Raw genomic sequence first — 15,230 nt, forward strand, 5'->3', positions numbered from 1 at the left:
AACACTGGAAGGATATCTTTAAAGTTTGAAATAATGGCCAACACAGAATTCTATATCAAGTGATAATATCATTCAAAAATTAATGGAAAAGAAAAACATTTTCTTATAAGCAAAAGGGGAATTTGTTACCAGTAGGCATGCAATACAAAAAATGTTGAAGGAAATTCTTCTGAATGAAAGGAAATGATACCAGATGGAAGCCTGGATCTGCCCCACATGAATACAAAAGACTATATTTGTGGCCAAATATAAAAGACGTTTTATAGATTATTGCTCTCTCACACATGCACACACAAACACATAAATACACACAGACACTTTAAACTTGTTTCAAAACTTTCAACTATTCCAGTAAAAATAAAAGATAATTTACTGTGGAGATCTCTATGTGTGAAAGTAAAATGTATGATAAAAATTAATACAGGAGGAGATAAAGAGAATTATACTGTTATCAGTATCAATAAATATAAAATGACTCAAGTCATAAAGTATATTTTACAACTGATTTACAGAAGGATATCTGAAAAAATCTTCCACTAGACACTAAGTAACACAATTCTAAATAGTCAGGTGTCAAAGAAGTGAAATGGGAAACTACAAAGTATTTTGAACATAATGAAAAGAGAAATGTAATATGCCAAAATTGATAGGATACAGTTAAAGTATTTAGAGAGAAAGTTATAATAGTTAATAATATTTTATTGATTTTTTTTAGAGAGAGAAACAGAGCATGTTGGGGGAGAGAAACATTGATTTGTTGTTCCACTTATTGATGTATTCATTGGTTTCTTCTTGTATGTACCCTGACCAGGGATCGAACAGGCAACCTTGGTATATCAAGATGATGCTCTAAGCAACTGTGCTGTCCAGTCAAGACCTATAATAGTTAATAATTTTGTTTTGAGTATTAGAGATTTGCTTAGAAAGTAGATTTCAGGTGTTCTTACCATTAACAAAGGCAACTTTTGAGGAAATGGGTATGTTAATTAGCTTGACTGTAATAACCATTTCACTATGTAGCAAATCATCACATGGTGAACCCTAAATGCATATAATTTTTATTAAAAATAATAAAGAAATTGATAGTATCAAATGCCTTTATTAGAAAAGAAGAAAAGTCTCAAGTCTATAACTTCAGTTTCCACCTTAAAAAAAAAAAAAAAAAACTAGAAAAAATAGCAAATGAAAGCCAATTAAACAGAACAAAAAGAAATACACAATAAAGATTAAATCAGTATAATAGAAGACAGAAAAAAATAAACCCTATTAATGAAACCCAAAGAAGGTTCTAGGAGAAGATCAATAAAACTGATGAACTTCTAGGCAGCGTGATCATAAGAAAAGAAAGAAGACACAAATTCCCACTATCAGGGATGAGAGAGGGGACAAAACTACAGCTAAAATAGTATTTACTTTGGAGAATAGTTTGTCGTTTTCTTATAAACTACATATATACCTAACCTATAACACAGTTATTTCTCTCCTAGTCATTTACCCATGAGAAATAAAAACATATGTCCACAAACAGACTTGGAAAAGCATCCTCACAACAGCTGTGTTCATAATAGTCCAAAACTTTATTCAGAGTGGTCCAACAACAGCATGATATTCATAAAATAGCATACTGCTCAACTGTAAAAGTTAACAAGCTAAATCATACATGCAATAGCATGGATGTAACTCAAAAACATTATCCTGAGTGATGAAAGACACATGAAGTCTACATACTGGCTCATATATAACAGGAAAGCTTAGGTGACTGAAAAAGATCAGTGTTTGCCTGTGCTAGAGAGCAACTACCGAGGGACACAAAAGAACTTCCTGGGGTGATTTAAATATGTTATAGCTTTTAGTGGTAACCAGGTATATACATTTGTGAAGAGACATCAGAGCTTTGTAAATCTGTACATTCTAGTCAGTGTACATGATGTTGATTAAATAATAAATTACATTACATACTTTTGAAAAATCTCACGCAATGACTAAACAGCTTACAGCCATATGCAGTGAGAATATGGAAGGGATGAATTACTTTGAATTTTGAGGAACTGTTTATGGTAAGCGGAAGTCCTCCAAACGATGTTCACATCCAGAATTGGGGAATGTTACCTTAAATGGCAAGTGAGACTTTGCAGATATGATTAATTAGGATGAAAGAACTTGAGACAGAGAGGGTGCCCAGCTCTATACAAGTGGACCGATTCAAATCATGTGCATTGTAAAAGCCTGAGAAACTTGCCCGGCTGTGGTCAAAGAGAGATGCAATGAGGAAAACTGTCAGAAAAATGACAGCTTGAGGAGGGTTCTGCACCCTCTTGCTGGCTCCGCAAGGCAGGGGCTGTGCACACAGAATGGAGAGGAGCTCCCTGGTGCTGGGAGCAGCCCCAGCTGAGAGCTGGCCAGACATGAAGACCTGCAGCCACATGGACATACATGGACTCCGCCAGCCCCTGACTCAGCGAGGTACCCCTACAGGTCTCACTGGGCTAAAATCAAGGTGTCTGCAGGGCTGCAGCGGGACCTGTACAGCTCTTCTGACCTTTGGGACTGAAAATAATACATTTGTGTTGTCTTAAGCCATTAAATTTGTAGTAATTAGTTACAGAAGCAACAGAAAACTAATACACTGGTAAAATGAATATGCTGAATTCGGAACAGTACAAAAAGGAAATATTATTTTTCTCCCAGCTTGCCCTAACCTTTCTTTAGTCTTTATCTGATATATTCTACAGCTTTGCAGATGACTTGCAGCTATATGAACAGTATAATCTTTACATACATGAAACTCTAACACAGAGTATTTACACTCTTCAATGTCACATCTACTTGAAAGCTTTCTCTCACTGACCTGATGACCCACAGAATCAGAGACCAACAGACGGCAAATATGGTGTCTATGTGTCAGGGGAGAAAGCTATATAATGGATAGTTTATACTTTTTCCTTTCTTGCTCCACCACCGTCATGCCTAGCTATGGATGCTTCAACTCTAAAGAGTAAAAGAACAAAAAGGATCCCTGGCCTGATGGCTCAGTTGGTTGGACTGTCTTCCCATACACCAAAAGGATGCAGGTTCAATCCCCAGTCAGGGCACATACCTAGGTTGTTGGTTTGATCCCCAGTCGGGACATGTATGAGAAACAACCAATCTATGTGTCTCTTTCCCATGGATATTTCTCTCCTCCTGCCCCTGCCTCTCTCTCTCTCTCAAATCAATAAAAATATCCTTGAGGGAGGATTTTTAAAAATTAATTAAAAAAAAACAAGTGCTTTGTTTTAGCTGTGCCATTGGAGCTCTCTTTTGCTGCTTCAAACGACCTCTGTCACGGCGGGAGTTCAAACACTGTCCCTCTACTATTGGGAGATCATGCAGGTTCCTCAGCCACACTGGCGGTGACCTCCAGGCTGCAGATTCCATTGATGCGGGCAATGCACTTGTTGACTAACCTTGCGATCCCCTGTCAGGTCTTTCACACATCTCCAGTCTCCTTCCAGTGGGGAGTGGTAAGAGGAATGGTGTTTGCCCCGGAAGGCAGACTCCTTCTGCGAGATCCTTTTAAAATGATTCTAATCCAAAGTGTCCACTGGCCCAAGAGGGAAGAAAACCCCTAGCCTCGCCAACAGAGGCAGGTTCGGTGCAGCGGCTCACCTCTCTCTGTCTTCCTCTGGCTCACAGGGCAGTTTCAGCCAGCTCTCCACTCTGCACATTCTCCAGGGGACAGGCTCAGGCACTCCTATCTTCTCCCAGCTCTCACACTCCCAATACATATGTCACGCCCTCTAGTGAACTGCTTCCTGCCTCATCCTGTAGTAGTCTAGATGAGCAATTTTCAACGGGTGTGCTGTAAGAATTTTTTTAAAATGTAATACCTGACTATTTAGTCAGGGGCGCTGACTCTTTCCCTTAGATTATAAAAAGAAAAATTATAACAGCCAACACAACAATAGCCACTAGTGGGAATGAATAAACAACTGTACCTATTTTTTGTCAGATTGGCACAAGATATATTTTTGCAGAATTTTAGCGATTAGTTTATTTGTGCCATGAGATGAAAAAGGTTGACTATCACTGGTCTACAGTGATCCTACAAAGTTATGTAACTCGATATATATCAAGCTAAGGACTGAAAAGCCACTCCTCCCATTTGCAGACATAAGTGATTTCCTTCGACAGCTTCTCCATCTCCTTCATATCTAGCTTAGGTTGGGGGAGAACACAGAAACAGAGAATATCTAAAACATATAAGGTACAATTAAAGACTCTTCTATCAAGCACGTAAGTATTATCTACTCTTTTAGGTAAGCTAATCATAGGCTTATTTGAGTAATTTTTAATGAATTCCTTCAAGTGGTGTCCGTGAGACATTATTAACATCCATTTGTCCTCAGCTTGAGACCTTGATCAAAATTGGAGTCAACACAAATTTTTCATTCTGTACCTTATTCATTGTACCACTTTAGGATATAAGCAGTATAACATTTTAAGAAAGGCCAAGTTGGTGGCAAAATGTATTTGAACTGACAATAATGTGTAATATATGTGTATGCATATGTGCATCCCATCATCCAGCCACTGACTATCTCTCTAAGATCAACTCCTACTAGCCCTCCTGCAGATAACTCAGACCCAGACACACAAGCCTTCTTGAAGATCCTTACACATGTCAAGACTTAGTCACTCCACCCTATAAGAAAGATTATGCATTTGCTTTTTCTCTTGTATGGAATATTCTTTCCCTAGATCTTTACATGCTTCTTCCCTTATATTACTCAGCTCAAATATCTCCTTAGCATTAAGGTCTTCCTGAGTTCATAGAGCTAGTCCCCTCCCTAAATTTCCCTCTAATTCTCTTGCATGCTTTTTTAAATCCATAGCATGTATTTTTACTTGAATTTATTTCACATGTGTATTTGTTTATCTATTTATCCTTCTCCATGAGAGCACCTAATTTCTGTGTCTTGGTGTTTTCAGTATTTATGGTAGTTCCTGATATATAATAGGTATGTAATGCTTATTTGTTCTGTAAACAAATAATTAATAATTGAAATCAGCAAGGTTAATTTTAGTCTGATGCAGGTGACCTATCACCAAGTATCAACACAGATTTACATTAAATTTTAGTTTTGCTAATAAATATTTTAAATAATTTTGAATCAGTAAAATCCACTATTAGACACATGGTGAGAAAAATACAAAATATCAGAGCCAAAAAGACAGCAAAAGCAATCAGAAAGAAAAAACAGAATATCTATAAGAATTGATCATTATATTGCCAACTGATATTTTCCTTGTCAAAACTAGAAGGGAGAAAAACATTGAGAATCTCCAAAGTACTGAGAGAAACTGTCAACCTTGAACTGTGTACTTAACAGGGTAATCTTTCAAGAATGAGGGCAAAAAGATATCATAGATAAACAAAAACTGAGAAACCACCACTAAAGTAACTTCTAAAAAATGTATTGGAAGAAAGAAAACAATCCCAGAAAGGAGGTTTCAAATACAAAGATAAATGGTGGATAAGGAATATGATAAATATGTAGGCAAGTGTAAGTAACAGTGATGGTTTAAAACAGTATTATAATGTCTTATTATTTTATTTAAAAAATATAGAACTAAAATACTGAATCATAACAGCATATCAGTTAGGATAGCATAACCACCTTTAAAGCATTCAAAATTTCTTGCATTGTTAGTGAGAATAGGGAGTGATTAAGTTTAAGATTTATTAAATAGTTGGGTTAAATCTTAAGAATTACTAAAACAATAGAAATAATCTGTGTATTTTTTTAAAAAACTAGACGTAACAGAATGAGAAAAAATTTCAATCGAAAACAAAGCAGGTGGTGAGTGAAGGAAAGAAGACACACAAATAGTAGGATGACAGCAATACATTTGTGTATACTACCAATCATAATAAATAGAAATGGAGCCCTGGCTGCTGTGGCTCAGTGGATTGAGCGTCAGCCTGTGAGCCAAGTGTCGCTGGTTCGATTCCCAGTCAGGGCACATGACTAGGTTGCACGTCAGGTCCCCAGTTAGGGGCGCGAGTGAGAAGCAACCGCACGGTGGTGATGTTTCTCTCCCTCTCTTTCTCCTTTCCCCTCTCTCTACAAATAAAAAAATAAACAAACAAATAAATTAAAAAGAAAATAAATAGAAATGAATTTAACTTCCCTGTTAATATATACTGTCAAATTAGAGAACCAAACCCAGACATGAGCTATCTATAAGAGATAGATGTAATATATAATAAAGAGAAAGTACGCAAGTAAAGGGATGGTAAACAAACCAGGCAAATATGAGAAAAGAGAAAAGCTGATAGCACTATGCAAAAAGCTTAACTTGAGATAATTATTAAATATTAAGAAGAGGTTTAAGAAGAATATAACAAGTTTAATTGATCTATATCTGGCAACAGATGCCCATTATAAGATGGCATTTTACACTCATAAGATTGGCAAACATTCTGAAATCTAACAATGGTAAATACAGGCTAGAATGAAGAGCATTGGGGATTTCTATGTGCCGCTAGCGAGGTTTGAAATTAGCGCAATGACTTCAGTATTTTTTGGGGCCTTTTTTTTTTTTTTTGCTGTTGTTGTTCCTTAATTCTTCCATTACTGCCTTCTTTTAGGTTAAATAATGTGCCATTTTAATTTCTTTGTCTTTTAATACATCTTTTAGTTATTTTCTTACTGGTTGCTCAGTGGCTTATAATTAACACCTTAACTTTTAACAATCTACTTCAGACATGAACCAAATTCAAAAACTTTGGTTTTTGTTTTAATTTTATTGATTTGGGGGTGGGATGAGAGGAGAGAAACATCGATTCATTCTTTTACTTATTTATGCACTCATTGGTTGATTCTTATATATGCCCTGACCAAGTATTGAACCCTCAACCTTGGTGTATTGGGATGACGCTCTAACCAACTGAGCTACTAACTAGGGCCAAAAACTTTGTTTTGCTGTTATATAGCTCCATTGCTAATGCCCTCCTTTGTGCTGCTGTTGTCCTAAAAATTACATCTTCATGCATCTTGTGTCCATCAGCACAGATTTATAGTTATTGTTTTATCCAGATGTATTTTAACCTGAGAGGAGAAAAAAGAGTTACAAACAAAAATACAACTATACTGTCATTTATATTTATGAAGTTACTTTGTATTGGTGCTTTCATTTTTTTCATGTGAATTCATGTGTTTCTTTGCATGTCTCATAATTTTACGTTGAAAACTGGGCATTTCAAACAACACACCATGGCAATTTGGAAATCAGATTTTTCACCCCTCCCCAGGGTTTGTTGTTGTTTTGTTTATTGACTTTATGAACTAATTCTTTCAAGTATGCCCTGTATTTGAGCATGGCACAGAAAAGTCTTTGCTTGGTGAATTGAGGGATAAATTAATGATTGGACAGACACCTCCTCAAATGCCCGGAGCCAGTGGCCCCCAGCCTTTGTCAACGAGTCCTGCATGTGTGTATGCTGGACTCACTTAGTATTTAGCCAGGTAGCTGGAAACTCCACCTTGGCCGTCACTTCCTGTTTGAGCAGAGCCTCAAAGTCACTTTGAGATGAGAGCTTAGGGCCTCCTCCAGTCTCTTCTGAGTGCGAACACAGCTTTATCATACACATGGCCTTCTAGATTCTTAGAAATTTGATGGGGCATTTCACAGCCTTATGGAAATCTCATGCCTCAGTGTTTCCTTTGAAGCTTTTGGTTAGTCTGCTGTTTTCTCCACTGTTAGTCACCACTGCAGGCAGCCATGAAGTTAATCAATTGCCTTTATTTTTTTTCAAGAAATGCTTCTGGGGAACAGGCTTTTTGTATCTGATGAAGTCTAAATCAGATCGACTAAAGATAGCCTTGCACGTGGGGTCTTGTATTGAAGCACTAAAAGGGGAAATGATGATAATTCTCTGCAAATGAGTCTTTTAAAGAAGCTCCACCCTCATTCTGCCCCCTCTAGAGACTGTTAAATTAATGGTTTTCAGTGAGAACACAGGCTGCTATTTGTTAAAACTACGTGGAACTGGAAAGGGTAAGATGAGAATAGGGTGACTTAAAATACCGCAAAGCTTTTTAAACCAAGATTAAGGCAGTTTTGTCTGGAATACATGCCTCTTGAGTTGCTGCAAGCTTTTGCTTAATTCGCGGAGTGAAAAAAATTAATCCTGACAGATTTTTGCCACTTTGGTCATTGATTTTATGAAGGAAAAAATTTTCAGAGGTTTAAACTGCCATTTTAGCTGAAGTCATTGTGGCAAAATGACTTTGGAACTCTACTTTGCATTACTTATCAGAATTTATTACATTTCTAGCCTAGGAGTTTGCTTGCCAGTTTACCCAAGAGTTATGCCACAGAAAAACAGAAGGCATATTCAAGTGTTTGTGACAGCATTGTCCAACAGAGCAAAATCCTGAAAACAACTGAAATGTCCAAAAGAAGGATGAATAAACAAATTATGATGTACAAGGGAATGCCTCATAGCAATGACAATGAATGTATTACAGCTCTATAAATCTCTATGGGTAAATCCTTATAACATAATTTTAAGGACGGGGAAAGAAATCTGAGAAATGATACATTCAATGAGATTCCATTTTTATAAAGGTCGAAAACATGTAGTTAAAACTATTGAAAAAAGAGAAAGCAATAATTTAAAAAATACAATAGATTAATGATTATTCCTGAGTCAAAAGACAAGGATGAGATAAATCCTGAGAGAACTTGAATAATGTTAGCAGAGTACTGTTACTTAAGTTGGGTGAAGAATTCAAATCTATTTGTTTTGTTATTATGCTTTGTAAGTTATTAATGCAACTATTTTCTTTCTGAATGTATTAAGTGTTTTATGGTAATAAAAAAGAGAGAAGCTAAACCATTTGAAAGAGGCTGCTTTCACCCTTTTTTTCCTTACATATTTGTGCTTCCTCTGTAAGAAATTACTTGTAGGGTAGTTGAAAGAGGGCAGGGGATTGACAAATTTATAGGCTTTACCATTTATTCAACTGTGTATATAATATAGAATCTAAAAAAAGTAATGATGTCTCTGAGCTTGTATCCAACTTGTGGTTACCTGTCTTGTACTTCAAAGGCCATTGTGAGAATAATGGCAAATTACATGTAAACCGCCCAGTCTATAGGAGGTACTCAATGAAAAGCAGGTATTATTAACAACAGAAGATCACAATATCCATTTAAACATTTAAAAACCCAACTATGTTCAAATAATAAAGTGTTTTTGACAAAAATTTCCAGACAGCTATAGCAGTTTTTACTTTTTTTATGAGGACATTATAGCATTGTGAAAAATAGCATAAAAATGAATCATTAAGAAGACCCAAAATAGCCTCAGTAATCTTGAGAAAGAAGAACAATGTTGGAGAAGTCACCTACCTAATAACAAACTATACTACAAGGCCATAGTAATCAAAACAGTATGATATTGGCATTAAAAAGTACATAAAGATCAATTGAACATTACAGATAGCACCAAAACAAACTCACACCTATATGGTCAATTAATATTTGACAAAGGAGGTAAGAACATACAATGGGGTACAGACAGTCTACTGAATGAACGGCATAGGGAAAATTAAACAGATACATGGAAAAAAATGAAATGACACCATATACAAGAATAGACTCAAAATGAATTGAAGACTTAAATGTAAGACCCAAATTGATAAAACTCCCAGAAGAAAACATGGGCAGTAAAATCTATGACATTTCTCTTAGCAATATTTTTCCTATATATCTCTTTGGGCAAGGGAAACAAAAGAAAAAATAAACAAGACTACATCCAACTAAAAAGGTTTTGCAGCTACTGAAAAGACCACCTATTAAATGGGAGAAGATATTTGCCAACAGTACATCTGATAGGAGTTACTATCCAAAATTTATTTAAAAACTCATACTGCTTAACACCAAAAAAGCAAACAAACAATCCAATTAAAAAATTGCCAGAGGACCTAAGTAGAGACACTTCTCCAAAGAGGACATACAGATGGTCAATAGACACATGAAAATATGCTCAGTGCCACTAATCATCTGAAAAATTCAAATTAAAACCACAATGAGATATTACCTCACATCTGACAGAACGGCCATCATCAATAAATCAACCAACAACAAGTGCTGGGGAGGATGTGGAGCAAAGGGAACCCTCATGCACTCTTGGTGGGAATGCAGACCGGTGCAGCCACTATAAAAAACAGTATGGTGGTTCCTCAAAAAATTAAAAATGGACCTGCGTTATGACATAGTGATTTCACTTCTGGGTATTCATCTAAAGAAACCCAAAACACTACTTCAAAGAAACATGTACACCTCTATGTTCATTGCAGCATTATTTACAATACCCAACATATAGACGCAACCCAAGTGCACATGAATGGACAAGTGGATAAAAAGTAGTGGTACGTGTATACAATGGAATATTACTCTGCCATAAAAGAGTGAACTCTTACCATCTGTGACAGCATGGATGGACCTAGAGGATATTATGTTCAGTGAAATAAGTCAGACAAAGATAAGTACCATATGATTTCACTTATACGTGGAATTTAAAGAACAAAATACACAAACAAACAGAATTGAAACAGACTTGTAAATGCAGAGAGTGACCTGGTGGTTGCCAGAGTGAAGGGACATTGGAGGACTGGGTGAAAAAAGAGATTAAGAAGCACAAATTGGCAGTTACAAAATAGTCACACGGATGTAAGGTACAGCATAGAGAATACAGTCAAAAATATTGCCATAACTATGTATGGTGCCAGTTGGGTACTGGAACTATCAGGGGGAACACTTTGTAAAGTATGTGACTTTCTAAGATTTATGTTGTACACCTGAAACTAATGCCAAATGACATTGAAAGTAAACAGTAATTGAAAAGTTTTACAAATAAATCCTTAGAGTAAAGCTTGATAAGTGCTGAACCATTTTTTCCCGTTTTATTGAGGTATAATTGATCAATAAAAATTATATGTATTTAAGGTGTACTTGATATTTTGTAACATTGTTTGAACCAACTTTTGAGTCATTTATAACTTAAAAAATGTTCATATTTTAGAGATATTTATATTTCTAGACATACTTTTTAAAATGTCCTATAGAGCCCTGGATGGATGATTCAGTTGGTTGGAGCATTGTCCTGTACACCAAAGGCTGTAGGTTTGATTCCTGGTCAGGACACATACTTAAGTTTCAGTTTCAATCCCCCATCAGAGTGCCTACAGTAAGCAACTGATCAATGTATGTTTGAATCTGTGTCTGTCTGTCTGTCTGTCTGTCTCTCTCGAATCATAAAAAATTATCCTGCCCTGCCTGGTGTGGCTTAGTTTTGGGGGCATCATCCTGTAATCTGAAAGGTCGCCAATTTGATTACATGCCCAGTTTGCAGGTTCAGTCCCTGGTCAGGGCACATAGGGGAGGCAACTGATCAATGTTTCTCACATTAATGTTTCCCTTCCTCTCTTTCTCCCTCCGTTCCCCTCTCTCTAAAAAAAAAAAAGGTAAATGCAATTTAAAATACATAGAGATACATATGTACACATATCCTCAGGTGAAAATTAAAAAATGTCCTATAGAAGAATGAAACCATTTTGATGTAACTATTCCTCCAATTATAGTTTCCAATACAGCAAACATTTTAGCATTTTCGGAATCTTTGTGTTCCTTGGTATTAAAATCTGAAAAATAGGCAATTTGGGCATCTGTAGATTTGAGGAATTTCCATGTGTGGTTTTTTAAATTAATATCTGATTAAAAACCTAGAAAATGAAAGCCTCCATAATTTTTAGTAAACTCCAGTGAGCATGTCTATTCTGTACCAAAAGTGCACCAATTTACAGCCACAGTTCATTGCACATGGTCTAGTTAAGTATCAGCACTTGACCCTCTCTCTGTGCCTGGTTCATTCTAATTCTTTCAGCCTGTCAGAACCCCAAGATGAAGAAAAGTCAGAATTAGGAAAGTGGTCATGGTAAGTTCAGTAATGAGAAAAATTGCAGGTAATTAAATGTGTATTTGGCATTTTCTATTTTTGTACATATTTGTCATCTCCTGGGTCCCCATCCTCTATGGGCTCAATGACCCCATTCTGGCTGTTTCTTACCCCTCAGTTCAGCACCCCATCCAGGCTCACCCTACTGGAAATAAGGCTCTTAGTTCTTAAGCAAAATTAGTGCAGCTCGCAAAATGCAATATTAAAATATGCCAGTGTCATTTCATTCAATTATTGGTCTTTCTGGGACAATGTGGCTGGGCACGTGAAAACTGAATGCAGATGCAGAGAGTGAAAAATAAAATCTAAAGTTTTCTCTTTTTATATCTCTGATCGGTGGATAACTTACCAATGTCCTCAAATAAGCCCTCTTATTCCTACATCTGAATAAAGTGACCACACAGCCAAGAGTGTTACCGCTCCTGGCCATCGGGTCATACTGGAGTTGGGGACAGGTAGACACTGAATAACGTTCTTGGTTGGCTCCATACTTCAGGTCTCCACTGTGGCAGCAAATCATCTGTAACTACTCCCTTTCCCAAATGGCATTCCCACAGGGCTCTGGGCCCAACAGCACGGGTGCCTTTGTCAGGATCCTGCCTGTCTTAGACTAAAGAAAAACAGCTGCAAAATCTGGAATACTCACCAAACGAAGTTGTAATTAGTTTGGGAATATCTGCTAGTTGGTGTGCCATAGTGAGTAGCATTAAGAATCAGATCCCCTTTTCATTTGCAAATACCTCAGAATGTCGGCATCCTGCATGCACTTCCTTCATCATTACCAGTTCTGCCCTGCTGATCCTGCACAAGAACTGAGCGCCCAGAGAAGTTAAGTGATCTGCCCCAGATGACACAGCCATCATTTAAGTGGCCAAGCCTAGACTAAGATTTTTTGATTCTTAGGCTGGCTCCTTTTTTCCATTCTTCTCTTTTCTTTTTTAATCATACCTACTAATTTCTCATCCAAAGGATGGGGAGAGCATTTGTATGAATCATTGTTATTAACGTAAATAGTCAATGTTAGTACAGCTGGTGGTCAGCATGTCCATACTATGTCACTGACACTGTGTTTGTAATTGGCTATTTTAAAGGACTACCTCCAAAAAAGAAGAATTAGGTTTTTGTTCAATAGTCTTCACACATACATTTGGCAATACTGCATTCTGTGAAGCTAATAATGATGATGATTTTGAGTATAACCTGTGGGCATTCTACTTGAGAAGGTTTCTGAATCACCGATTAAAGTTTCAGAAAATCAAAACAATTAGAAATTGTGAATGCTCACACAATCATTTTTCTTTGTTATGAAGTGGGTCGATGCCAGCACAATCATTTAGAAACAAAGATCGTGACCTGGGTGTTGTCTGTCATTTGAATTCTTTTGAAACTAAGACCCTCAAATATTATTCTTTTGAAAAGTCAGTTTATTCTAGTGCTACAAATCACACACTCCAACAAAAAGGATTATTGCTAAGGTGCTACTGGGAGACAGCCAAAACCTCTCCATAAGGTTGAGTCCTCTTCTCTTTTCAATAGCTTATTACCAAAAATAAAGACTGAGTAATAAGCAACTTATTAATGGCCCCATAAATACCCTGTGATGAGCAATTAATGTCCTGATGTGGATCATGTCAACTGTACAGAAGATACATATATATATATTTTTTTCCTTATCAAAATTGTATTTCTGTAGATTCTGGCTTCTTAAAAGAGTCAGAGCAAAGACTTCTGGGAGCAACAACTCATTATAAAGTATACATTCCTGACTGAATTTTTAATCACGAGTGGAACAGTCAGGTGAAACAGAGCAGTAATTCATTAGATATAAAGAAAAATAATCCTTGGAGAACACACAATACAATAGACAGATGATGAATTAATAAAATTGTACACCTGAAACCTATATAACTTTATTGACCAATGTCACCCCATTAAACTCAATTAAAAAAGAAAAGAAAAATAATCCTAATTAGACTTTATTTCAGATGAACAAAATTCACAGTGCCTGCGTTGTTGGTCACAATATATTTTCCTTAAGCCTCACAATTGCTAAAAATATCAAATCAATCAGTGCCCAGATTTCATATGGAGTGTGTAAAGTAGTGCATTAACAGCCGTGTTAGCACCAACCAAGTTTACTGGGCAACTGCATTTGAGATGCACGGCATACCTTTAAATAGCACTGTTAAAATACCAAATAAAATGTCAACGTCTGTCAGGTCTCTGGCTTTTATAAATTGTTTAGACTGGGAAACGTTGGGCTTGGACATTGTTCTTTTCATATGATGTAGAAAAGAAGAGACCGTAAAAAGAAAAGAACAATAAAGCGTGGGTCATTTTTGAAGTTCTTTCGTGGAAAAACATACTTTGGATCATTACCCTTCTAATCAACAATTTCCTTCTTCCTCCCAATCCTTCCCGTCTGGTATTTACCTTTCTCCCTCCCCCTCCCCCTTCACTCTGGGTGGTATTCTGAGCTTATTCATAGTACTCAGTAATCATATTTTTTAAATCACTTCAAAAGAGAACCCCAGGAGGGCATGACAGATATGTATATACTGGGTATTTTTAACCTGGACCATAGCTTTATTCACCATTTCTATGCTCTTAAAAACACACCAGTGTGCCCTGACCGCAGAGCCTCCCCAAGGGGAGGAAGACCCTTGGAGCAGGATCAGCTACTCCCTACCTGCAGACCAGTTATTATCACACCTCAGTGGCCACCTTCCTGCCCGCTTCCCTCTGCCCCTTTCTTTTTATTACCACACCACACTCCCCACAATTCCCAAACAACAACATGTCTGCCTCAGCTTCTTCTCTGGATTTCCCACACTTAATGCAACCCAGACCTCACCTTCAGCTCTCCCGAGGCCACTTTGGAAGCCAGCTCGATGACACAGCCAACAGCCATGCGTGCAGCCCCGGACGAGTGCAGCTCATTCCAAATGGTGTCACTGTCCACCTGAGCAAACAGTCAGCAGAGCCCACAGAAAGCGAGGGAGAAGGAGAAGCAATAGATGAAAGAGGGCAGGAGGGGGAGGGGAGTCGAGGAGAGGGGAAGAGAGAGAGAAAGCAAATTTGTGAGGGAGGGCTGGCAGAGTAACAGCCTATGTACAATAACATTAGTCTTCCGTCTTGGCCAGCTGAAAAGGCCTTCTGGACACAGCTTTGCTTATATTTTTTCTCTACACTGACTTCTCCAATGGAAACACATTCCTGC

General features: G+C 37.1%; 1 protein-coding gene across 1 annotated transcript in view; it reads right to left on the reverse strand.

The window, feature by feature from the left end:
* LOC150001368 (histone deacetylase 9-like) overlaps positions 1–14,921 on the reverse strand; it is a 203,154-nt gene extending 188,233 nt beyond the window's left edge. Inside the window, exon 1 of the mRNA XM_090286852.1 lies at positions 14,865–14,921. Within this exon, the coding sequence (XP_090142978.1) occupies positions 14,865–14,921 (57 nt within the window). The remainder of the gene's footprint in view (positions 1–14,864) is intronic.
* Positions 14,922–15,230: the final 309 nt, after the last annotated feature.

The sequence above is a fragment of the Furipterus horrens genome, unplaced genomic scaffold, assembly GCF_987537825.1.
Source record: "Furipterus horrens unplaced genomic scaffold, mFurHor1.1.pri manual_scaffold_9, whole genome shotgun sequence".
NCBI classification, from domain to species: domain Eukaryota; kingdom Metazoa; phylum Chordata; class Mammalia; order Chiroptera; family Furipteridae; genus Furipterus; species Furipterus horrens.